The sequence below is a fragment of the Protopterus annectens genome, chromosome 4.part0, assembly GCF_019279795.1.
Source record: "Protopterus annectens isolate FY-2018-M chromosome 4.part0, PAN1.0, whole genome shotgun sequence".
NCBI classification, from domain to species: Eukaryota; Metazoa; Chordata; order Ceratodontiformes; family Protopteridae; genus Protopterus; species Protopterus annectens.
The window spans coordinates 1,320,293,866-1,320,320,486 of NC_056733.1; the positions used below are offsets into that span (position 1 = coordinate 1,320,293,866).

The window sequence follows — 26,621 nt, forward strand, 5'->3', positions numbered from 1 at the left end:
CATTACAGCAGTGAGCCACCTTTCTTCTCCCACCCTCTCATCAAGCAATTCCTGAGAGGGGCTAACAACTTAAGGCTACCAAGAAGAGCCCCTACCCCTGCTTGGGGCCTTAACTTTGTATTGGAAAAGCTCACGGTACCCCCCCTTTTAGCCCACAATGTCAGCAGAGTTAAAATTCCTCTCTAGGAAAACAGCCTTGCTTCTGGCCATCATTCAGCTAGAAGAGTGTCTGAGCTACATGCACTTATGACTGTGGAACCCTTCATTATTTTTCATGCTGACAGGGTCTCCCTCAGGACTAACCCAACTTTCATGCCTAAAGTGGTGTCCAGTGTAGCTCTCACTCAATCTATCCATTTGCCCACCTTCTTCCCTAATCCCCAAAATAAGGGGGAAAGGATCCTGCACTCTTTAGATGTGCATAGACAGTTCAGATTCTAACTTGATAGGACTAAGCCCTTTAGGAAATCTGACCAGTTACTAGTCAGCTTTGCATCAGGGGCAGAGGGCAAGCCCATATCAAAACAAACCATCTCCAAATGGATAGCACACTGTATCCATTTCTGTTACAAACACCATGAGAAACCACACCCTCAGGGAGTTGGAACGCATTCCACTAGGGCAACTTCAACGTCTACAGCCTTTCTGGGAGCTGCTACTTGGAGTTCTGTTCATACCTTCACCAAGCATTACCACCTGCCTATCTTTTCCAAATCCAGGGCGGGCTTTGCAACAGTAGTCCTGCAGGGCATACTAGCCAGCCTCAACTCTTCTTGACTGGCTCCACCCATTCTTCAGCTTTGGGAATCTGCACAAGTGTGATGACTGCAACAGTGAAACACAAAGAACATAGTACTGTTCTGTACACTTACCATAAATGTAGATGTTCGAGTGTATTCACTGTTGCGGTCCTGGTTTCCCACCCTCCAGCCCTCTTGTATCTCTCTCTCTTTTTTCTCTCTCTCTTCCTCACTCCTTACAGGGCTGTTGATATTTACTTTTTACTGGTTGTGTTTTTCCACCATAACTTAGCTCCCTATTTGGGGGCTTCTGACATTTGGGGCATGAAAAACTGATGTAATGGTGTTGGCTGCCTGTTTTTATATATCTGACGATAGTACTGAAGCGACAGCAACTGATGCAGAAATACTAAGCCTCTGGCATTTGGGCCGACTGAGGCTACCACTGACAGGATAACCCAAGTGTGATGACTGCAACAGTGAATACACTCGAACATCTACATTTATGGTAAGTGTACACAACTGTACTTTCCTCCTATACTCCCCACCCTCGGAGTCTACCAGGTAGGATCTTGGCTCTGCGCAGATGCCTGTAATCTGTCCTATTCGATCAAAACCTTTCATTGTCTGGATTCGTACCATCTCTGTTTCCTCAACAGACGTAGTGATCTGCTTAATCTGTCGTAACTAGATTTCTGGATATTGCGATTCTTAAACAATTGAGCCTTGATGGTTTTATTGTTCTTGGGTTTAGGCTTCAATAACCTGGAAGTAATGGGTACTGTAGTTCTAGTTTGCCTGGAAAGTAGTCTTTGAGCAGGTGAGCCAAGAATATTGCCACGAGGCATATTTCTGAGATTAAGCAGATTCAAGAACACAGTGGTATTGTCATGCTTTGACCTTTCAAGTAATTGCTTTGCACACTGCACGTTCAGCTAGACCATTGGACTGAGGATATTCAGGACTACTACTGGCATATACAAAGTCCCAGTCTTTTGCAAATTTCTAAAACAACTGGCTAGTAAATTGAGTACCATTGTCAGAACAAACGTTTTGTGGAATACCATGAACTGAGAAATGACGTTTCAACTTAGTAGTAACAGCAGTGGATGTTAGGTTAGGTAGTAGATCAGTTATAAACATAAAGATTAACAGCCCAACGGATTAACGCACTTACACCATAGAATTCAGAGTAAGTCATAAATAAAACATCAGGTACTTGTGCGTGAAGTCTTAAATTGCAGTGATAATACATTACATCATATATTAAAGGTACGTAGTCCATTTGAACTACTTAAAATACATTAAAAGCATTAAGAAGAGAGTTTTTATCATACAGAATGATTATTAAACCTTGAATATGAAATATTTATGTATTATCACTGCAATTTAAGACTTATACAATATGACATATGAACCATGTCTTATGCTTCATAGCTGATAAAGATGAATTTTATGATACTTTTTAATGATATTTTATTTTATTTTTTAAATGTTTGAATTGCCATCAATTGCTTCAATCAGTAATTAATGACAACACTATATAAAGCATGGATTTAAACTTTGTCTTGTTAGTCCGAATATAATAAACAACTTGGATTTATACTGGACTTGTTTCGAATCTGATTGAACACTTTGATATTGAACTGTATTTGGATTTATTTCACACATCGTTTGTATGGAAACCACTTCGCGCACAAGTACCTGATGTTTTATTTATGAGGTAGTAGATCAATTTCACACCAAATCGAATAAGAGCCTACCAAAACCAAGTAGTGTTGATTGTTCCACTCGAAGATATCAGTTGTAACAGTTGACCAAGGTAGTTCAGGAACTGGACATAGCTGAAGTGGTTCTCTTTGTAAATGGGGTCTAATACTATTGCATACTGAACAAGAAGAAAGTAACTTAGCAATGTCTTTTGATAATGAAGGCCAAAATACCAATTCTCTCGCTCTTCTCTTAGTGGATGTTGATCTTGGGTGAGCACGATGCAAAATCTGGATATATGTTTGTTGTAAGGAAGCAGGAACAACAACCTTTGAAAATACCATCTTCCATCAACAATTCATCTATGCAAGGAAAATAGGGTTTGCACTTCAGGTGGTACACTAGATTGCTTTGACGGCCTTCCAGCGTTAATGTAGTGATTGAGCTTCTGTAAAATTGGATCAGTCTGAGTGTGATCTCAACTCAAGTGTAATGGTAGAAAAATTACGTACTGACTTCACATCAAAGTTGAAATTCTCTACATCAAGCTGTTCTGTTGTATTTCTGGTCAGTCTAGATAAGGTATCAGCCAGACAGAGCAATTTGCCTTTCATGCAGACAATTTTGAAATTGTATTTTTGCAATTTGAGTATCATTATTTGTAATCTCGCTGGAGCGGAATACTTATAGGCTTCTTTGGAATAGTAACTAGAGGTTGCTGGTCAGTTTCAATCTGAATAGCTTGACCATAAATATAATCATGAAACATGGAACATGCAAATACTATTGCCAAAAGCTCCTCCTCAATTTGAGCATACTGCGTCTCAGTTTTGGTAAGTGTTCTAGATGCATAGGCTACTGGTCTGCCCTCTTAAGGTATAACAGTGCCAAGAAAAAATTTTGAAGGATCACAGGAAAGAGTAACTGGTTTGTTCACATCATAGTGTCTTAATGTAGATGGGTTGGCAATTTTCTGCTTAAGGTCTTCAAATGCCTTCTGGTGCTGTTCCAACCATGACCATGCAAAAGCTCTCTTAAAGGTGTTGTTAACTGACTGAAGCCTGGCATAAGTTTGCCTAAATAGTTGACCATGCCTAGGAAATGTGGTAGAGCTTGTACATTATCTGATGCTGACATCTCAAGAATAGCTGCTTGCTTGGTCGGGTTTGGTCTCAAACCTGTACTTGTGAACAGATGACCTACGTAGGTAACTTCTGAAAGTCTGAATTTGCACTTCAGGGGATTGAGCTTCAAGTTCACTTCACGTGCTCTGTCTAGAACTTTCTTGAGGTTTCTGTCATGCTCTGCTTCGCCATTACCTCCAAGCAATAAATCATCTACCATTATGGCACAAGGATAACCCCAAAACATTTGCTCCATTGCACGCCAAAAGACTTTGCTTGCAGAATTTATTCCAGATGGCATCATTAGGAATCTGTATCTGCCAAATGAGGTACCAAAAGTAGTTAGAAATGAAGATTTGTAATCAAGCATCACTTGCCAAAATGAACTCTCTGCATCCAGATAAAAACAGTGACATTCGGTATTAGAGCTGCAACTTTTTTGACTGTGCGCATCAGATGATATGGTCTTTTTAATGCTTTGTTCAAATCTCTTGGGTCAATACATATTCTGATTTCATCTGAGCCTTTTTTTTATGAGCTGATACCATGGACGACACCCATTCATTTGGTTCTCTGACTGGCCAAATCACACCTTGCTGCATCATTTTATCTAACTGAGCCTTGACTTTATCCTGCTTAGCTATCAGAACTCTTCTTGCTGTTCTACTAGAGTGATCTCTGGGTCTAACTTTATAGAATACACAACTGGAAGTTTGCCTAACTTGTCATTGAAAACATCAGCATACTCAAGAAAAAGGCTTCAGAAAAATTAGAACTCGGAAATGCACTTACATGATGAACTTTAGCTGAAGAAAGCAGATTCATTCTCAAATTGTTTTTGAGAACCAGTAAAGATTGCACTGGTTTTCGGACTACATAGAATAACAAGTTGTAACAGTTCTTGGCCAAATGATATGAAAGCATCACTGAACCTTCGATTTGAATTTCTTCGCCTCCATAAGTAACAAGTCTCACTACTGGCTACATTGAGTTCTACATTAGTTCACACTGTAGCAAATGTGTCTGCTGATGTAACATTACACTTTGAACCAGTGTCTACTTTGGATTTTTCATTAATCTGAAAAGTATGAAACATTTCACTTATTAATAAATTCATTGTATCAACTCTTTCATCAAGCACTGTTACACCATATACATAGAAAGCTGACTGCTTTGGCTCTACTTGATCAACTTGCTTTTTCGTCTGACCTTTCTTTACAGCTGTGTGAGGCTTTCTTGATTTGCAAAACTTTTGGAAATAGTTTCATTTTTTACACTTGTGGTATTACTGATCAAATGCTAAGCACTTATGTTTTTAGACTAGCTTGTTCCCTTCTTAGAACTTGCTGGAAAGCTATTCATCTTCTCTGGAAACCCCATAGCTGCCATGTGCTTGGGCCTGCTTTTGTTTGCCCCATGTTGCATGCTATCTACATTTGCTCTGGAGCCAAATGAAACCATGTTGTTGTCACTCGCAAGTATACTTGTGTGTTTTTCTGTCAACTCATGGATTTGACAAATCTCTATGGCTTTGCTCAACGTTAAATCATTATCACAAAGTAAAATCTTTCTCACAGTAGCACTGTTAATTCCACACACAAGCCTGTCCTTTATCAATTCATCTTTTAAGTCACCAAACTGACATATTTTAGCTCTGTTTCTCAGGTCAGTTATATAATTAATTAATTTATTTATTGTACGTTTGTTGACCGGGAGTGTCTGAGCCAAAAGCCCTTTTTCAGCAGAGGCCCGGGGAGAAAAGCTCCAGGTAATTCAAACAATTTTACAGTTGCAATGCAGTTTAAGAACTAATACAGTAATCAATAATACTTGAAAGGCAAAACCAAAATAAAATGCCAACACAACTGTGTTATATCTCCAGATAAGATGACTAAGAAGTTACATGGGAAGCAAAGGTAGTTTGATGTTTCTACTTAATACATGGGCAGTACCAGTATTCTAGGAGGTATAAGCAGCTAAGGAATGAGAAAGAAAGTGAAGATGTGGATAGGATAAAAAGGAAGAAATAGATAAATAAGGTTAGAGGATGATTATGAGAGGGACAAGTAAGTAGAGAAAAGAATGATGGTTAGTTTCTTAGAAGGGATACGTTCAGGGATGCTGAGTACAGTAACAGATCCAGTGCATTATAAAATACTTTTTTGTGGCCAATTTAAATTGTTTGGGATGTGTTGGGGATCTTATTTCAAGTAGAAGTTTGTTCCATTCTAAAGATGGGTGGTAGCTGTATATGTTGCACCCGGTTTTGGACTTGGGATTGTATATTTGTAATAGATCTTGGGGTGAGCTCCTGAGTTGCCTTGTGGGGGAATAGTGGGAGATGAGGGGGCTTAGAGCTGGACAGTAGGCTGGCTGATATAGAATGGAGTGTATTATTTGGAGCTCGGAGAGGAGAGCTGCAAATGTTTCCCCTGGTTTCTGATCTCTCGTGTAAAACAAATGCCTCTCTAATGTAATATTTGTCTGGGGGTTACACATTTCTCTGAACTTGTGCTTCAAACACTTGGGATCTTCCCTTGATTCAGTCTGTACAACAGTATGACTGTTTTCACCTTCTTTATATACTGTAGATGTTCTTCGTGTTTCACTGTTGCAGTCATTACATTTGGGTAATCCTGCTGGCAGGTTGCCCTCAGCCGGCCTGAATTCCAAAGTCTTGGGTCCTGTGTTGGCTGCTGTCACCCCTTTCCTGACGTCAGGTCGTCAGGGGTATAAAAGAAGCAGCCGTCGCCATTTTCTTCAGTCTTTCTTGCCGCGCGGTGCCCGAAGCAGAAGCAGTTTGCAAGTGCCAGTCGGCCGACTCCTGAGATTTTCGTGTTTGAGTTTCAGATCCGAAGTCTTCAATAAAGCTAAGTACCCCGTTGGGGAAACTTTTTTCTTGCTCCAGACCGATGTCAGAAAAAGTTAATTGTATTTCGTGTGGAAAGCAAATATCTCATAAGGATTTTCATTCTTACTGTATTCCTTGCCTAGGTCCTGATCACAACGTTAATGGTTGTCGGTTTTGTGCTAGATTTAACCAACGCACTATTAAACGTCGGTATGATTTTGCTTTAAACTTTTTTGGACGCCGGTTTAATTATCCTGAAATGTCGTTGGATACCCATCCGACTACCGGAGTTTACAAAAAACGCAAAGAAAGAGAAAAAGAAAAACGACCGAGGCCCAAAACCAATGACGAAACTTCTCCTAAGCCAGTTGCCAGTTCTCAGTGAGGCGCTTTCGCAGCCCCTGATGCCCGCTTCTTTAGAGTTGCAGGCCGCTACCGACTCCCACGTGGAGTCGGCCCTGCCGCTCGATACTCAAGGTTTTGGAGCCTCGGACGCTAATCCCTCAGATGGGTCCGGAGCCGCTGAGCAGGTACCGGCTTCTGAGGGTGAATTCAGTCCTAAACATCTTTACATTAAAATGACTTCAGCATCAAAGGCAAAGACTAAAGCACCTTCTAAAGCAAGGAAACAAACTCAAAAGCCACGTGGACAAGCCTCTATGCCCAAAAAACAGATGCTCAAAATGGCTGAAGACTTGATTACCTTGATCAGGGGTTCCCATCCCCCTCTTGATAAGAGGCCTAGACAAGACACTGACTATGAATCTTCAGATCAGGTTTCTATTCCTTCTGATTCCTCTTCTGATCAGGAATATTCTCTTCCCCCCTATGAGGATTCTGATGCTAAAGAATCCAGACTTCAGCATCTCCTCCTGAGGACTATTCTTTTGGGGAAACCTTGCATACCATGAGGGAGCATTTCCACTGGGAGAGCCAAGATTTTTCAGAATCTAAAAGAGGCTCAGGGATTTTCTTTTACTACCTCAGCTTAGGCCTCTAGCTATTCCACCTGTGTTAGACATTGTAGATGACGTGTTTTCGGAATCTAGTCTGACCCCTGACTCCTTACCCCCAGCTCCTGTTAAGCCTGACAGATATTACAGGGTTCCTGACTCACACAAATTTCTTTTTAAAAACCCTGCTGCTGACCCAGAAACTATTTCACAGGGTCCAAAGGGAGTTGAGGCTTCCACTGCAAAAAACCCAACCCCCTCTGACAGAGATTCAAGGGCACTGGATAGATGGGGAAAAAAGGTTTACACATCTGCAACTTTGGCTATAAGGGCCTTAAACTGTCAATTTCATATGCTTAAGTATCAGCAACATGTCATGGGATTGCTTAAACAATAAATGTTGTTAAATTCTGAATGTGCAGAAAACAAGGAAATGCAGGATGTATTGTATGCAGCAGAACAAGTTGGAAAACATACTTTGCAATGTGGTTTTGATTCTTTGGAGGCCTCCTGCAGGGCCGCAGTTACAGGTTCTGTAATTAGGAGGCATGCTTGGTTAAAAGAACAAAACCTGCCTGATCATGTTAAAGTTAAATTACTAGATGCACCTTTCCAGCATGATACTTTGTTTGGTGTTAACGTAGAAGAGGTGTTAAAGAAAATGGAGGACAAAGCTAAATCTATGCAAACTGTCAAAGAATTTTTACAAGTACAGCCACCCAGGTTTAGTAGACACTGGCCTACAAAAAATTGGTCCTTTCCTGTGTCAGACAGACCTCAGAGGGGCAGATCCAGACGTCCTAGGGGCAGATCCCAGGCGCAAGGTTCTTACAGGCCCAAGCAGTGGGGTGCTTCTACCTCCAAAGCTGGAGAAGATAGAACACAAACATACAGAAAACAGTCCCAATGACTTCCCCCTGCTTGCACCAAGCACTTAAGTTCTGGCAGCACCCTTAGGAGGAAAATTAGCACTTTTTGCTCAAAATTGGCACATCATAACCCAGGACAAGTGGGTTCTAAACATAGTGTCACAAGGATACAAGTACCATTTGCATACTATGCCAAAGGCAAACGGCGGCCAGATCTGCCAAAAAATCAATGGGCAGAGGCACAAAAACAAGTCTCATCCCTCATGGACATGGGGGCCATTCAACAAGTACCAGAGCAAGAGCAGGGACAAGGATTTTACTCAAGACTGTTCTTGGTACCCAGAAAGGACAAGGCCTGGAGGCTGATAGTGGACCTATCTATTCTGAACACTTTCCTGGAAATTCCAAAATTCAAAATGTTGACTTTGCAGCAGCTTCTGCCCATGTTGGGCAAGAATGCTTGGCTTGTGGCTTTAGACCTAAAAGAGGCATACCTGCATGTTCCAATCAGACAATCATGCAGATGATACCTAAGATTCAAGGCTGGTTCAATGCATTACCAATTCTCTGCACTGCCCTTTGGCTTATCTACTGCGCCCAGGGTCTTTACAAAGTGCCTGGCACCAGTAATTGCATTCTGCAGACAAAGAGGAATACAAATATATCCTTACTTGAACGACTGTCTCATTCAAACAGAGAACAAGGACATTCTTCTTCAACATCTGACATTTGTGAAAAGACTTCTAACATGCCTAGGGTACACAGTCAACAAAAAGAAATCAAAACTAGTACCCTCAAGAGATAACATTCCTGGGTGCAAGCTTGAATACAACTGCCCAGATGGCTTCTCTCACCCCAGACAAACAAAGGCAATTGACTACCTATTTCAAAATGTTGGCAACAAAGGCCCAGTTATCTGCAAGAAAAAATCTGCAGGCTTTGGGCTTCATGGCATCCTGCATCCTACTAATTCCATATGCAAGACTGCATATGAGGAAACTTAAATGGTACCTAAAAAGTGTTTGGACTCAACATTGCCACAGCCTGGAAACAGTCATTAGTCTCATTCCCTGCCTGCAACAGGAGTTTCGATGGTGGGTAAAGGCTCATCACCAGAACAAGGGACAGCCATTCACATTACTTCCAGCCAGGCAGACACTAACAACGGATGCATCAGATTATGCCTGGGGAGCCCACATGGCAGGAAGAGGCATTCAGGGCACATGGTCCTCAAACCAAATGCATCTACATATCGATCAAAAAGAGATGTTCGCTGTTCAAAATGCCCCGACAGCCTTCAAGGACCTACTTCATCCGGGACAACTACTGATAAAGACAGACAACACCATGGTCATGTAGTATATAAACAAGCAGGGGGGCACACATTCTTACCCCCTTTGCAGACTAGCCATGACCTTGTGGGACACAGCTTTGACTTACTAAGCACATCTGCAGGCACAATTCCTGCCAGGAAAGGAAAATACTCTGGCAGACGATCTAAGCAGAAAACTCATGGATCCCCATGAGTGGAAGCTGGATCCACAAGTCTTCAGCATGATAACAAGGAAATGGGGATGCCCGGACATAGATCTATTTGCCTCCCCTCTCAATTACCAACTAAAAAGATTCTACACAAGGACTTATCACAGATAAGCATGGAAAGTGGACTCCCTATCTTTCAGCTGGAAAAACCTATCAGTATATGCATTTCCTCCACTGCCTTTCCTCCCCAAGGTGCTTTTAAAAGTCAGATAGGAGAAGCCAAAGATGATGCTGATTGCCCCAGACTGGCCGTGCCAGTACTGGTATCCAATACTAAGGAACTTATCTCTATACCCGGCTTGGACATTACCTCAAATACCTCGACTACTGTCCCAGTAAAACAATCAGATCATGCACAACCAACTCAGGACATTAAACTTGGCAGCATGGTGGATAATGTAGACATACAAAAAACACCTCTCAGTAAAGCTGTGATGGATGTCATTCTGGAGGCCAGAAGGCCTAATACTAGGAAGTCTTATGCTGGAAAATGGAAGAGATTCTGTGCCTGGAACCAGGCACAAGGAACTGATACAGCGGTACCAAATATTCCTCAGATTTTGCAATACTTAACTGAGATGCTGGACAAAGGCCTATCTTTTTCATCAATTAAAATCCATGCCTCTGCCATTTCTGCTCATTACAATACAGAGCCACCACTTTTTTCTCACCCTTTATTAAGGCAGTACCTCAGAGTAGCCAAAAATTTAAGGCTCCCAAGAAGACTACCAATACTTGTATGGGACCTCAACTATGTCTTGGAAAAGCTCACCCTGCCTCCTTTTGAGCCAGCTGATATGAAGTTTTTATCTTTGAAAACAGCTCTGCTCTTAGCAATTACTTCTGCAAGACGAGTTTCAGAGCTACAGGCGCTCATGGCTGTGGAACATTTCATCATTTTTCATCCAGACAGGGTTTCCCTGAGGGCAAACCCAACATTTATGCCTAAAGTAGTGTCCAGTGTGGCTCTTAACCAAGCCATCCATCTGCCAACCATTTACCCAAATCCACATAACAATGGGGAGAGAATTCTGCATTCTTTGGACATACACAGATAGCTTAGATTCTACTTGGACAGAACCAAAGCTTTCAGGAAGACAGAGCAATTACTAGTGACATATGCTGCAGGATCACAAGGAAAGCCCATCTCAAAGCAGACTATTTCTAAGCGGTTAGGCCACTGCATTAATTTCTGCTACTTACACCATGGCAAGCCAGTGCCTGAGGGCATTAGGCCTCATTCTGCCAGAGCTGCAGCCACCTCAGCAGCCTTTCTCAGGGGAGTACCAACCAGAGAATAGAGGTGGCTACTTGGAGTTCAGTACACACCTTTACAAAGCATTATCATCTGCCACTCTACTCTAAATCCAGGGCAGGCTTTGCCACTGCAGTTCTGCAGGGCCTCATAGCCGCTCCTACTGCTGTCTAGTTCCAGCCTCCCAACCATAGCTTTGGGACTCTACCCAAATGTAATGACTGCAACAGTGAAACACTAAGAACATAGTACAGTTGTGTACACTTACCATAAATGTAGATGTTCGAGTGTATTCACTGTTGCAGTCCAGGTTACCCACCTGCCTTCCCCCTTTTTTCTTTTGGATCTTAACTTTCCTTCTCTGATTTATACTACCTATGTGGTGTATTTGCTTATAGATGAAGGTAAAATGTATATTGATGTATTTCTGAATATATATATATAAAGTTTGGCTACCCTTTTTGGGGGCACCTGACATCTGGGGCAAGAAAAACTGAAGAAAATGGCGTTGGCTGCTTCTTTTATACTCCTGACGTCAGGGAAGGGGCGACAGCAGCCGACGCAGGACCCAAGACTTTGGAATTCAGGCCAGCTGAAGGCAACCTGTCAGCAGGATTACCCAAATTTAATGACTGCAACTATGAATACACTTGAACATCTACATTTATGGTAAGTGTACACAACTGTGCTGTGCATACACAAATGAATGCTCTCTTTCTATGGCCTCTGACCCAGCTAGATTTTGCAAAATGAATGCCCTGGTGCTCTGCATAAGCACTTGTATAAAAATATTGTACTCTTGCTCAAATATTCTACAATTCTCTGCAATATTCTGATACATACAAGTGGTAGGGACTTTTGAAATTCATCTGCCATATTAACACATACCAGTGAAGGGTTTTGCAGATAAGCACAAACAAACATACATGCATATATGCCAAAAAATGATGCCAATGTTTGTAACTTTGTCCAGTGCCTTTGTGCTTCTGAATTTATACCTTTTGAGCTTTTTGAAATTATGCTAATGGACAAACTCCTAATACCTTTGAATAACTAGACTTTGCGAAATAAACTTCTCGGGCACTTTAACACTCTTGTAATATATTTATTTGACATTTGTTGACCGGGAAAATCTACTTTGCCAAAAAGACCCATTTTCAGTGGAGGCCCAGGGAGAAAAGCTGCACAAATTACATACAAATTTAAAATTCTGAATATCGAAAATATAGTTTTTGCATTGCTGAAGTCATTTGTCATCATTTTAAGAAACATCTCAAACAACTTTACGATGCAAATGAAATAAACTCTCGGGTACTGTAATACTATTGTTTTTTTGCAATGCTAAAGTCCTTTATCAATATTTTAAAAAGCATTTTAAATAACTGCACAATGCGAATAAACTGGACATCTCTTGCTCTAAACTCAGTAATATGTCAGAGTAATTGCACTTTGCGAATAACTGCACAGCGAACATTGAAATGTCCTCAAAATGGCGGTACCTTGCTAGGCAACTCTTTACAGTGCAAGAAACACTCCGTAATGGTGGCACTTTGTGAACAGACACACCCACCACAGGAAACTTTTCGAAATGGCTATACTTTGACTGTATTTCATGAAATAGTTGCACTTTGCACACAATAATCTCTTCAAAATAAATACTGCAAGCACTTTTATACACTTTGAGATACTTCAGATAACTTTAGTTATGCCTTTGATGCAGTACAAAGTTGTAGTTATGCCAAAACATAGCACTTTGCCAAAACACATGCAGTCACCTTGCTTTATTTTTGCTTACTGTGCCCTTTTTGCCCTTATTATATTTGTTTTGCTCGATTAAGCCCTTTTCATGCCCAATGTACTTTTCTTGTGCTCGTTTTACTCTTAACATGCCCAGTTTTGCTTTAAACATGCTTGTTTTGTTTTACTGTTAATCTTTTCATCAAATACCTTTACTTTAAACATTTCCTTTAGTTAACAAATTTTTCTTGCCCTCTGTTTGCTTAACAATGTGGTTTGTGCCCTTGTAATGCCCCATTTTGTCTTTTCTATCAAATAAACAGTCTGTGCTACTTCTTATTACCTTTGATTCTTTTCTGGTTCTTTTTGTGCTCGTTTCTCTTTTTTATGTTTTTATGTTCACTGTTGTGTCTGCACCTCATGGCTCTGGATTTTATTCTCTGTGATCCCACTTCTAACACCATGCCGCTCTCCTGTTTTTTATACAATAGAAGAGTCTTTGTGGGTTTTGTTCAAGCAGCTTTATTTTATATAAACACATCACTATAGAAGATTACTGACTTTAACTTAAGTAAGTAACTTTTATACAAACTAACAACTGCCATCATGCATGCCCTCATTCTGGCTGCTCTTTCAAAATGGCACTAGGGATTGCATGTGTCTGGAATTTATATATGCACGTACAGCCTTGACATGCTTCTTAAAGATATAGCGCATATCAATTGTTGTCTTGCTGGTGCCAGCAGGAAATAAATGAGAAATCGGAATGACCATGTGTAAGGAGGAATTAGTAGTACTTTTCATGGTGTCATCTGGCCTGCCTTGTACTTGTCTTCCGTATTACTGCTCAATATCTGAGTTGTTTGGCTTCTGCTACATACCTACAATCAACTGCATTAGTAGCTGAGTTAAGTATAAACTTGCAGTATTAAAGATTGTACTGCATTTTATTTTCTGTGAATTTAATTGTTTAATTGAATATTGTGGGCTGTGTCTCTGTAGTTATTTATTTTTCTTTCTTTCTTTTTTTTTTTTTTGAAACAATTTGTATTGAATTTTTATAAACAAAAAAAGAAATCTGTGCATTTAAACAAATTGAATAAAGCAAAACTATATACAACACAACTATTTACAAAGCCCATAACATACAAAGTTTACGATGTATATCTTACATCTTATCTAATAAATTCTTTAGTTTTGTCCATGATGATTTCTTATGAGTTACTTTTGTTGATCTTAAATCAAGGGTAAACCGTTCTCTTTTACATACAGTTTTGGCCAGTAAAATAAATTCAGAAAAAGAGAGGATGTTTCTACTTTTCCAGTTTGATGTTATAATTTTCCTTGCGATTGGAAGAAGAGACCAGAGAAGATGCACTTGTGTCTTTGGAATATGTACTGGTATCTGTGCATTAAATAATATCAAAGAATCTGAAATGTCACATTTGTCAGACCATAAAGCCTTTGCAAAGGACTTAAATTCCTGTCAAAAGGTTGTAACCCTTTTGCATTCAAGAAAGATATGTGCCCAGTCAGCACACAAAGTTTCTTCACATCTCCAACATTTATGAGTACTAGTATGCGAGATCACTGCTAATTTATGAGGGGTAATGTAGATCCTATGAATAAACTTCCAAGTGGAAATTTTCCAGAAAGGAGATGAGGTTGTGTTGTTAACTGATTTTAATGTCAAGGCTCTATCAGAGTGTGAAAATGTAGCTTTATTTAATTTTTCAATATAACTCCATAAATAATCTTCTGGTATTTGTAAGTCTGCTCTTAGTGTTTTGTAAATCCTAGATAATGAAAAGCCTGTGTTGTGGTTAGTCATATTCACTTCACAGAAAAGAAAGATTACTTTTGGATATAAAAACAAATAAAACTCCAGCTTTACTCCTTAGCATATCGCCTACTCTGAGGTGATCTCTGCCTAACATATAAAGCTATGTCAAACCCAGAGCTGTTGGACATGCTACACCTAAAGAAATCCCAATCCCTCCAAGCTACATGCTCTAGGGACCTAAACCTTGTCACCACAATAAACAGAACACGCTGGAGAGAGAGATTCCTGTCCCAGAGACTTCCTATACTCTAGAACAAGTTACCCATCTATGTCAAGCAAAGTTCTTCATTAGTACTCATCAGGAAAAATCTTGATGAGTGGATGGGAAATAGGAAATACAACCCGGGGATCACTTCTGTGTCGCTGCTGGACAGTGGCACAGAAAAATAACTTTCTTGGGTGGCGTAAGCTTTGGTACCTTGCTGGCTAGGCTTACGTAGGCCCTTGGGCCGATAGCCTAGTACCTACCTATGAACCTAAAGTGAAACATCGATCACTTGATTTAATTTGAGCTTGTTTAGTAGATGTTCTCTCAAAATCTGGATATTTAACCAATTATTTTGATTATAATTATACCCAGCCATAAGGCTATTTGTGTCATATATATCTTTGCTGCCAATGAATTGGTATCAATATATTAGACCATTTTCCTTCATCACCATTAATTTCCCTCTATTAAATGAATCTAGACATTTTCTCGTCCATGCAACCAGAAATATTAAGAATAGGAGATGTCTTGTCTTATAGTTACTGTTCATTAGCTTTTTAAAATTGTTTAATATGTAGCTGATGCAACTAGGGTATCTTTCAATTCTATTTTCTTTAAAAATTATGTCTTTTACAACCAAAAACATCTTATTATCTGTAAACAAGTCATTATTTATTGTCTCATCAAGGTTAGAAAACAATATATTTCATGCAGTTTCTTCCAGTTTGATGTATACTTATTACTTAACCAGTGACTCAATAAGTGTAGCTGCTTCAGCGTAAAGTTCTAATTTTGGAAATACAATGCCTTCCGTATCCCATTTCCAACAGTGCCAATCATATCTTATTCTTGGTTTCAGTGGATGCCATAAACGTTTAAACAGAAGTGAGTTGAGTTGTTGTATTAATTTTTTGGAGGTCCGCCTATTCTACTCTGAAATATGAATAACATTTTTAGTAAGATACAAATTTTTATTAAGGATAATTTTTCTTCCATAGAGAAAAACATTTTCCCCCACTTACTTCGATCTTCCTTAACCACAGTTATCAGATTATTATAATTCGAATATATAATGTCTTTCCAATTTGTTTTTATCTGCACACCTGGATATTTGAAGGTGTCATTTTTCCAGTTAAAAATCACTGTGTTTTTCTAATATGGTGCTGATTTTTTTATGTTTAACAGTATAGTTTTCATTTTGTTACTGTTGAATTTTAAGCCTGAGATTTCTTCAAAATTTTTTAGAGATTTTGTAATATGGTGCATTGAATAATCTATATTCCCAATAGTTAACAGAATCTCATCCGTGAAAAGTTGTATTTTACAAGAGTGATAAGAATTAATATCAAAACTAACAATATTAGTGTCATTTCTGATGTAGTTGGCTAATGGTTCCACTGCTAAGGCAAATAGTAGGGGTGAAAGTGGGCAGCCTTGTTCAGTTCCTTTTAATATTTTGATTTAAGTGGACAAGTAAGCCGCAATTTTGATGTAAGACACAGAATTTTCATATAGATTGTCTATTAATTTTATAAAATCAGGCGAAAAATTAAATGATTCTAGTACTTTATATAAATAAGGTCAAGTAATAGAGTTGAAAGCTTTGTCCAGATCTAAACTAATAATGGATAATTCTTTATTTCTCTTATTCACTATATCTATTAAGGATAGAATTTTGATGACATTGTCTTGAACTTTCCTGTTCGATATGAAGCCTGTTTGATCTTCTGCTATTAATTTTGGAAAGAATTGGTTTAATCTTTTAGCAAGAATTGAGGTGAAAATTTTATAATCAATGTTCAATAGAGATATAGGGCAGTATGATGTTACTAGTTTGGGATCCATGTTTTGCTTTAAAATGGGAGAGATTATGGCATATTTCCATGAGGGAAAGTGATTTTCAGACTTTCTAAATTCCTCAAAAGCTGCTACTAGACTTTTTAGAGTTTCATCAGGAAGAAGTTTATAAAATTCACCAATAATACCATCTATTACTGGGGCCTTGTTGCTTTTAATGTTTGTAATATTTTCCTTAACATCTATTAGTAAGCTTTTTATAAGTTTGATGTTTTGTTCATTGGTTACTTTCTTATTAACATTTTCAGTCAAACTTTTCTTTTAGAGTGTTAGAATCTGAATTAGCATTATTTAATGCCTACCAATAAATAAGTAATGTCCCTGGTTGAAGTTGGTATCTGTTCCCAAAAAGACACTGAAGCTATAAAATTTCACTTCCTTTAATGATATCTAGGTTGAGTGCTTTCATCTATTCATGGTAGATTTCATTAGAACATCATGTGCTATTAAAAAAAGCATTTAAATAATGTTAATCATCCAATAAAAATTCTGCTTATTTAATGCCTCATGATGAGATCTAAACATTTCTGAGATTTCCTTTAAGTCTGTCACTTGCCTATGATTGTTCCTTGTGTTGTCAGTAAGTTCTTTTATGTAGCTTGTATTAGCTGATTTTTTTATTTAACTACCAATCTATGCAGATTTTTTGGATTTGCAGAGTATGATTGTAATTTAAGCCTCTCTAGATTTATAGCCACTTTATGATTCAAAATTTCTACATACTTTGCATTTAATATTTTTAGTTCAGAGTTTTGTATTTATATCTTTGTTATTTAAATTCTGTTTTTAGTGCATCAATTTTTGTTTGTAATGTTATTAGCTCATCATCCCATTGTTCCTTTTGTTTAAATACCAGTTTTTTTATTTTACCATAAAGATATGATTTTAATGAATCCCAAACAATAGTCTTAGAAGTCTCATTGTTGTCATTGATGGCAAGAAATGACTTAGTTTCATTTAAGAACCAGTCTTTAAACCCATTGAGTTTCACAGTGTAAGCAGGTAATGTTTGCCAAGCTATCAGATCTTTAGGACTGATGTTAATCTTGAATAAAAGAGCATTGTGATCTGACAAAGGGCAAGAACTAATTAAAACGTCATGAGTTTTAGAAATTAGACTGTTAGAAATTAATACTTTGTCAATAGCTGTCTCTGTTCCATATCTATATGAGTAGTGTGTGTAGGTTAATGATTCTGGTTCTTTTATATCATACATGTGTCTCAGATTTGAAGAATTGATAACATGTTTTAGCTGGAGCAAACAATTTGAAGTTATTTTTGTTAATATCCTTTTTAGTAAGAATATAGTTAAAATCTCCAGCATAAACTATGTCTCCTTTGGCTTTAATAGATAGTAATTCTAAATATTTATTAGCAGTTCCTGCACCGATACCCGGGATCCAATATGTACTAGTTAAAGTGATGTATCTTTTATTCAGTCTTGCAATACTAAACATAACATACCATTCGTCTCTGAAAAAGTATCTACTATTTTGGGCATCGGTAAAGATTTTTTCCACAGTATCATAGTGCCTCTTCTCTTGGCCTAGAAATGAGATTCCACAAGTGTTGTGTAACCGTTGAAAGATATTCTAAGTCCTTTTTAATAAAGTGTGTTTCTTGTAGAAATGCTATGTCTATTTTATTAATTTTCAAATATTTTGATAGACTTCCTCTTTTTATGGGATTGTTAAGGCCATTAATATTTAAGGATAAACATTTATATGTATGCATCTATAGAGAGACAAATGGCATTTTTAAAGTTTGTTATGGGCTCGAATTTAAAACAAAATATATCTAATGAAACAAGTGTAACTGTACACAATCCTAAACATGGAAAGATAGATTCCTGGTTTGAAGAATGCATAATCCAAACCACCATCTTCACACCCTAAGACTCTCGTCAATATCCATCAAGTGCTTTTGCCTTCATTTAAATGCTTATACAGATTAAATATGAGAAGAAACCTTTTAATGATATAAATATGAATTGATTCACAATAACTGCCATACAAAAGGAAAAAAACGCAGCATATCTCCATACAGCGTATATGAAAGTGAAATATACTCACTTCTAACAAACAATATAACTTTATGCTGATTAATCTGACTGAAGTCACTAATTATATCTTCCTAATACAAAATAAAATATAAAGAAGCAAAGAACATAAATAATAGTTTATCGTGAAACTAAACCTATTATTTACATTTATAAAAACTATCTGCATTTGTCATAAAGTAAGTGTAAAATGAAGTGTTATACATTATATCTAATACTCTCATCCTTCCCTCCTCTTCTTCACTTTCTTCTGTACAATATTAAGGTATCCAATTTATGTTATTGTATAGTTCTGCGCTTTATTGATCTTAAAGCGCTTTAAGAATATCTCATTACATTTCCCATCCCACATCCCTCTCCCCCTTCCACTTCTCACTCAAAAATTATCTTAATCCACTGATGTAGATGTTTAGATAGGGATTATATGTACCTAAATATACTATTTAATAGATTAGTAGACATAAAGATTAATTAAAGTCAAACATAACTTCCACTATAGATTAATCTCATATTGGATATCAGATAACATCTATTAACTTATATACATTGCAGCATAAAAGTATGAGAGGTGTTTGGTTTATCATGCTTAATCAGCATCTAGTAAAACTTAGTGAGATTTGTTTATACATTTTAGTTATTAAAGCTGAACATATAACTAGTTAGTAATGAAATAAACTTGCCCTTAGAACTGAATTATAAACTTCTACCTAAACTTTTATACATATCTTTAAATTATCAACATAAATATGGGAGATATAGTACCATTCATGTGTAAAATCTTTACATAAACTATATCCTCTATTAAAACAAGGTACTTTATATAAGTAACTGTGTTTCTTATACTCCATGCAAAAAAATAAAATGGGGAGATAGTTTCTCATGTATTACCTACTCAAAACCTGCCTGAACTCTAGCAAATCAAATCCTATTCAGAAATGAACCTTCAAAACTGTAACTACTGTGCAATGCATTTGACAGCTATAGAAGCTTTCTTATTAAATAAGTAGTGCAGTTAACATAATGAGTAGCAAGTTATGCATGCATTGTGAAGAAATAGGCAGGTGAATGTAATGATGTAGCATTAATAGTATAACTCTGAATACATCACATTACTGGCAATATAAAAACAACTTCGTATCAGAAACTGTATTAAAAAAAAACTTTCTGTGTTGGAGGGAAGCCTTCTAGCTTATCAGTGGAAGTGGTAAGCACTAGGTAACCTGACTACCACATAAGGAGTAGTTCTGGCCCAGAAATTGTAGTTATTGACTGTTTGGGCAATCTCTTCCATCTCTCTCAACGTTGATTTGAAAGCCTACATTTGCACTTGTTTCTGTCCTGTAACCTGTCTAGTGCAGATACAGATTTTTAGTTCTAGCACTTAAATTTGCTTATTCGTGGTCAGCACTTATTCAGAACTTAAGTGCTAAATAAGCTACTAATTACTATAGCACTCAACCTTCCACATTACCCAGAGGAAAACAGTTTTTGTACTTTTCTCACTTGCTTAGAGAAAAACAGTTCTTGTACTCACTTTCCTCACTTATCTAGAGGAAAATAGTTTTTTATTCAGGCATGCCCATGGGTCAGCTCCCAGTGTTCGCTCCTGTCTATCTGATGAATCTGAGCATCTTGAGGCAATGTAGAAATTGCCTCATGTACACAGACAACCCTCTCCTCCTACCACCCAACACTACAACCTGTGAGAGATGCACTTATCTAGCCAAACTGGAGGTAAAGCTCTCTCCAACCAAGACCGAACTTGACAGTCATGAGGAGAAAGTAAACATTTGCACCACACTACACTCATCACATAGTCTCACTAAATCTACACCACCAAAATCCACACATAGTAACACAAAAACATTCACTGAGGCTCTCAGTAATAATCTCTCTAAGCAACAGAGACCTCCAAAGCAGAAACGCAAGCAACCTCCATCCCCCAACACAACCCAAATGACACATAGCCCACAGACTCAGTGTGCCACTCAACCACAGCCAATAAGGCAAAACAATGTACCCAGCACACTAGTCATAGGTGACTCTATAGTCAGGCACACTGATGTCCCACTCACCAGGCTAAACAAGGAGAAGGTTACTGTCAGCTGCCTGTCGGGTGCCAGGATCCGCTACATAACCCACGCACTCAGGTCACTCCACAACAAGTACAAATATGACTCCGTCATTGTCCATGTTGGTGTGAATGACCTGAGACGTACCTCCCTAGACTACATCTAAAGAGACATGGAAGAGCTCTCCGATCTTGTAGCCCAGGCAGGTATGACCCTAGCCCTGAGAAGCATTCTGCCATCACCCAGAATGATACCACAGTACAAGGACAAAATGATTGACTTCAACAATTGGCTAAGCTTCTGGTGTCATTCTAAGGGGATCCAGTATCTGCCTGCTTGGGATGACATGGTCGACAGACCACGATGCTGTGCCACAGATGGCCTGCACCTGTCGCCCCTGGGATTCCGGATACTGGCTAAGGCTCTTGCTGCCTCTATAGTGCTATTTTAGGCAAGGTTCAAATAACAAATTCACCACCGTAACAGGAACAGGCAAGCAAAAACTGAGGGTAATGTTACTCAATGCTAGAAGTCTAAATCTCAAAATGCACTCACTCGAGGCACTCATTAAAATGGAGAACATCAATATCTGTGCAGTGACTGAGACCTGGTTCAAGGCTCCAGAGAGCACCCCTGCACTACCAGGCTAGAACTCATACCACACTTTTCGGCCATGTAACCTGGTCCGAAACACCAAAGGCGGAGGTGTGTCCATATTCATTGAGGCTATCCACACCACCAGGCTAGTTGCTCAGCATAATGCATCCGAGGTTATCCAAGTGCAACTAACTCTGGGCAAAACTGCAGTCCAAATTGTATTGCTACAGATCCCCCACATGCCCCAGGATTCCCACTCCTCTTTTCTTGATGTACTGGAAAATATTAGGGTTCAACCACACACCCTAATAATGGGCGACTTCAACTACCCCACCATTAACTGGGAAAACTACTCGTATACCAACTCCTTAGCTCAACGCTTTCTGGAATTCATAAACTCCAATGCCCTGTATCAGCTTATCCACACCCCCACTGGGGCAACAGTATCCTAGACCTAGTCATTACCAACATGAGTGACCGGTGTTCCACACCTGAAGTCAACTCCTTCTTGGTCCGATCTGACCATAAGCTAATCACCCTTGATATCCACATCCCGCCCCCACCCCCCCATTAAGGAAACCACTGTTAATAATTTCTCCAAAGCCAACTTCATGCTTCTTAAGACAGAAGTGGTAAACTTCATGACACCCATGCAGATGGACAATACAGTTACAACTGCTGAATCCTACACAAATGCACTCTATAAGCACTTACATAAGTGCATGGCTCGTGCTATCCCAAACAGAACCAAGACACTATCCTCCAAAAAAAGGAAGCCAATCTGGTGGTCCCCTGCTATAAACAAACTGTAAAACAGAAGGAAGAAACTGTTGCAAAAGAGAGTAAAATCCCATGAGTGGAGGAGCTCCTCCCTGGTCAGCCTCAGTAAGAAGCTGAGATCCCTTATAAGATCCTCCAAAGCTAGCTACGAAAACAAAATCGCCACTATTTCTAAGGACAACCACAAAGCATTCTATAGCTATGTCAAGAATCTCGATGGCAACACACAGATCTGCTCTGAATTACAGCACAACGGCACGGAAATTACAGAACCAACTGATATTGACAACATCCTGGCAGATAGGTTCAGTGCTAACTTTAACCTTTAACCCCCCCCTAAAGGGCCCATATCTATACAGGAAGAATGCAGAGTCCCTGTAATCACAACTATGCAGGTAAAAGCTGCACTCTCTAAAGCCAAAAACACAGCATCCATGGGACTGGACAACATCCCAGACTGCATTTTACACAAACTTCAGAACGAACTGGCTCCCCACGTAAGCGCCATGTTCAATAATAGCCTCGCATCAGGCTTTGTGCCCACTGAATGGCACACAGCAACAGTTATCTCACTCCACAAAGGGGGAGCCACCACTGATCTTAGGAGCTATCGACCTATTAGCCTGAAGAGCCTGGTCTGCAAGGCCATGGAATGCATCATCATGGAACTCATAAACAAAGACATTGGTAACCTCCAAACTCTGGATCCCACCCAGTTCGGGTTTGTGAAAGGCAGATAATGCCTCCTGAACCTGATTGACTTCTTTGCAGTCGCCAAAGCCGTAGATGAGGGTAAGGTGGTTCACACAGCCTATCTTGACCTTGCCAAGGCTTTCGACACCATCCCTCATTCTGGAATTATAGCTAAACTAGGTATAAATCCCTAAATCACAAGATGGGTTGCCAACTGGCTCACTGACAGAACCCACACTGTAAAAGTTGCAGACTCCAAATCAGACGTCAAAGCAGTGACAATTGGAGTACCACAGGGTTCCGTTCTGGGACCTCTCCTGTTTGGTATCTACTTCTCTGAAGTACAGGCTAACACAAAAGGCCTCTGGATAACGAAGTTTGCAGTCAAATGATGTGGACATCCTACAGAAGGGCCTTGCTGAGACAGATGCCTGGTGTCAAAGCCATGGCCTCAAGCTCAATGCCAAAAAGTGCAGTGTCATCCCCTTTGGTAAAAACTCTCTACCCATGAACTACCACATAGGCAGCAGTCTACTTAACACCAAATGTGTGATAAGGGACCTTGGGACCCAGGTGGACAGTAGTCTCTCCTTTGATAGTCACATCGCCACAGTAGTCAGGAAGTCCTTCTACGTGGCACACCTCATCATAAAAGGGTTCTCATCCAGGAAAAAAGAGGTTATTGTTCCCCTCTAATTGACACTCATTAGACCCATTATAGAGTACAACGCCCCTTTTGGAATGTACCTCACAAGACCTCTACAGCAGCTGGAAAGACCACAGAAGTACCTCACAAAGAGGATTACTGGCCTCAAACAAATGCCCTATATGCCCTACCCTAAATGCCCTGACTGCCTCAAAAAACTCCAGCTTTACTCCGTAGCATATCGCCTACTCCGAGGTGATCTCTGCCTAATATATAAAGCTATGTCAAACCCAGAGCTGTTGGACATGCTACACCTAAAGAAATCCCAATCCCTCTGAGCTACATGCTTTAGGGACCTAAACCTTGTCACCACAATAAACAGAACATGCTGGAGGGATATATTCCTGTCACAGAGACTTCCCATACTCTGGAACAGGCTACCCATCTATGTCAAGCAAAGTTCTTCATTAGCACTCTTCAAGAAAAATCTTGAGTGGATGGGAAATAGCAAATACACCCCGGGGTTCACTTCTATGTCTCTGCTTGACAGTGGCACAGGAAGATAGGGTGGTGTAAGCCAGGGAACCTTGTTGGCTAGGCTTACATAGGCCCTTGGGCCGATAGCCTAGTACCTACCTATGAACTGTCTTTCGGCTTTTCCCGGTTAGGGGTCGCCACAGCGGAACTCCGTTCCACTAATGATTGGCAGTAGATTTTTATGTGCTGGCTTGCCGGGCCTAACGGACAACCTTCAATGAAGGAACGCCCATTCACGCATGTTGACAAACAGAAGACGCTCTAACTGAGAATCGAATGTGCAACGTCTAACTGTGAGGCGACAATGCTACCGCAGCACCACCACCACGGTTTATGAACCTATGAACTACCATGCATAATTTATTGAATCATTTCTCCCATGACATGTGAAACACATTCCTGACAACTAAATGCTATGAGGTTAATACAAGCCAGTATTTCTGTGATTAAACAGGAAGATGATTATTTAAATGCAAGAACATCATTAAAATAATAGAATACAGCTTCTTTTTAAGTTATAAACTGTAACTTACAGTTTTTCGAGTCTAAATAAGCTGCAATCTTCTTAAAAATGGTTATACAGCACTGAGACACCATTTTCCTTTGTCGCAGATGCTAAACAGTGTGCGACATGAGTTCAAAGGTCATCTGGCTTAGTCTTTCAGTTCCCATGCTCATACAGTGTCCTCAGGGCTCGGGGAAGCTGTAGAAACGCTCGAGGAATGGTTCTAGTGAAGCTTTTCAACTTTATGGCGCCAATACAAGTCTCAAGGTTAGTGAAGTATGCAGTTTGAAGAAAAAGCCTTTTTAACAGGTGCTCGCATGTTAAAAGCTGGAATTTAGTGCATTTAAAAGAAAAAAAAAAGAAACTGTTTAGGTGTTGCAGTAATGTGTTCCCCAGCATAAAACATCACCCCTATCAATGTAACCTCATTAAACACACTCTATATAAATAATTACATAGTTTTTATCTAACAAGAAGGGTAATAAGCCCACTTAATTGACTGCAATCAGCTGCTGTTAATACAAAGAAAGGAATCTTCCTAGCTGCATCTATATGACACACATCCCCCCATTTCCCTTTCAAATGGAAAAGCTGTCTACTTAATGTTAATACTGTATTTCTCTACTGAGAGCATGTTGCTGTCGTCAGGGGTATAAAACATGCAGCCGATGCCATTGTCTTTCTTGCCGCGCGGTGCCCGAAGCAGAAGCATTTCGCAAGTGCCAGTCGTCCGACTCCTGAAATATTTGAGTTTCAGTTTCAGAACCGAAGTCTTCACTAAAGCTAAGTACCCCGTTGGGGAAAGTTTTTTCTTGCTCCATTCCGATGTCAGAAAAAGTTAATAATTGTATTACTTGTGGGAAGCAAATACCTCATAAGTATTTCCATTTATACTGTATTCCTTGCCTAGGCCCTGATCACAACGTGCCTGGTTGTCGGTTTTGTGCTAGATTTAACCAACACACTATTAAGCATCAGTATATCTTTGCCTCAAAGTATTTTGGAAACAGATTTAACTACCCAAAAATGTCGTCGGATAGCAATCCCACTACCGGAGTATATAAAAAGCACAAAGAAAAGGACAAAGAGAGACAGTCGAGGTCCAAATCCGACGACGAAGCTTCTGCTAAGCCAGTCCCTGGTACTCAGTGAGGTGCTTTCGCAGCCCCTGATACCCGCTACTTTCGAGTCGCAGGCCCCTACCGACACCCATGTGGAGTCCGGCATGCCGTGAGATACTCATTGGACCCACGGATGTATCTCACTCAGATGGGTCCGGAGCTGCTGAGCAGGCATCGGCTTCGGAGGGTGTTTTCAGGCCTCAACATTTGTATATCAAATCGACGACAGCTGCAAAACCAAAGACAAAAGCAAATTCTAAAACTAAAAAACCGACACATGAGCCACGTGCACAGGCCTCTATGCCTAAAAAACAGATGATCAAAATGGCTGAAGACCTTATTACCTTGATCCAGGGGTTCTCATCCCCCTCCAGATAAGAGGCCTAGGCAAGACACTGATTATGAATCTTCAGATCAGGTTTCTATTTCTTCTGATTCCTCTTCTGATCAGGAATTATCTATACCTCCCTATGAGGATTCTGATGCAGAGGAGTCTATACCATCTGCATCACCTCCTGAGGATTATTCATTTGGAGAAACCTTGCATACTTTGAGGGAGCATTTTCATTGGGAGAGTCAAGATTTCTCAGAATCAAAAAAGAGGCTCAGGGATTTCCTTCTTCTCCCTCAGCACAGGCCTTTAGCCATATACCCCCTGTTTTAGACATTGTGGATGATGTGTTTTCGGAGTCAAGTTTGACCCCTGACTCCTTACCTCCGGCTCCCAGCAAGCCTGATGGATATTACAGGGTCCCTGACGCTCATAAATTTTTATTTAGAAACCCTGCTGCTGATCCTGAAACTATTTCACAGGGTCCAAAGGAGTTAAGGCCTCAACAGCAAAAAACCCTACCCCATCTGACAGAGATTCAAGGGCACTGGACAGATGGGGAAAAAAGGTTTATACATCTGCAACCTTGGC

At 39.6% G+C, this 26,621-nt stretch overlaps 1 protein-coding gene across 5 annotated transcripts in view; it reads left to right on the forward strand.

The window, feature by feature from the left end:
* P4HA2 (prolyl 4-hydroxylase subunit alpha 2) overlaps window positions 1-26,621 on the forward strand; it is a 1,028,898-nt gene that overhangs the window by 270,650 nt on the left and 731,627 nt on the right. The window contains exon 2 of one of the 5 annotated variants that reach the window (XM_044069195.1): window positions 24,686-24,845. The exons of the other annotated variants lie outside the window; for them this stretch is intronic. Coding sequence (XP_043925130.1) covers window positions 24,796-24,845 — 50 coding nt within the window. The 5' untranslated portion in view covers window positions 24,686-24,795. The remainder of the gene's footprint in view (window positions 1-24,685; window positions 24,846-26,621) is intronic. 5 annotated transcript variants of the gene reach the window in all.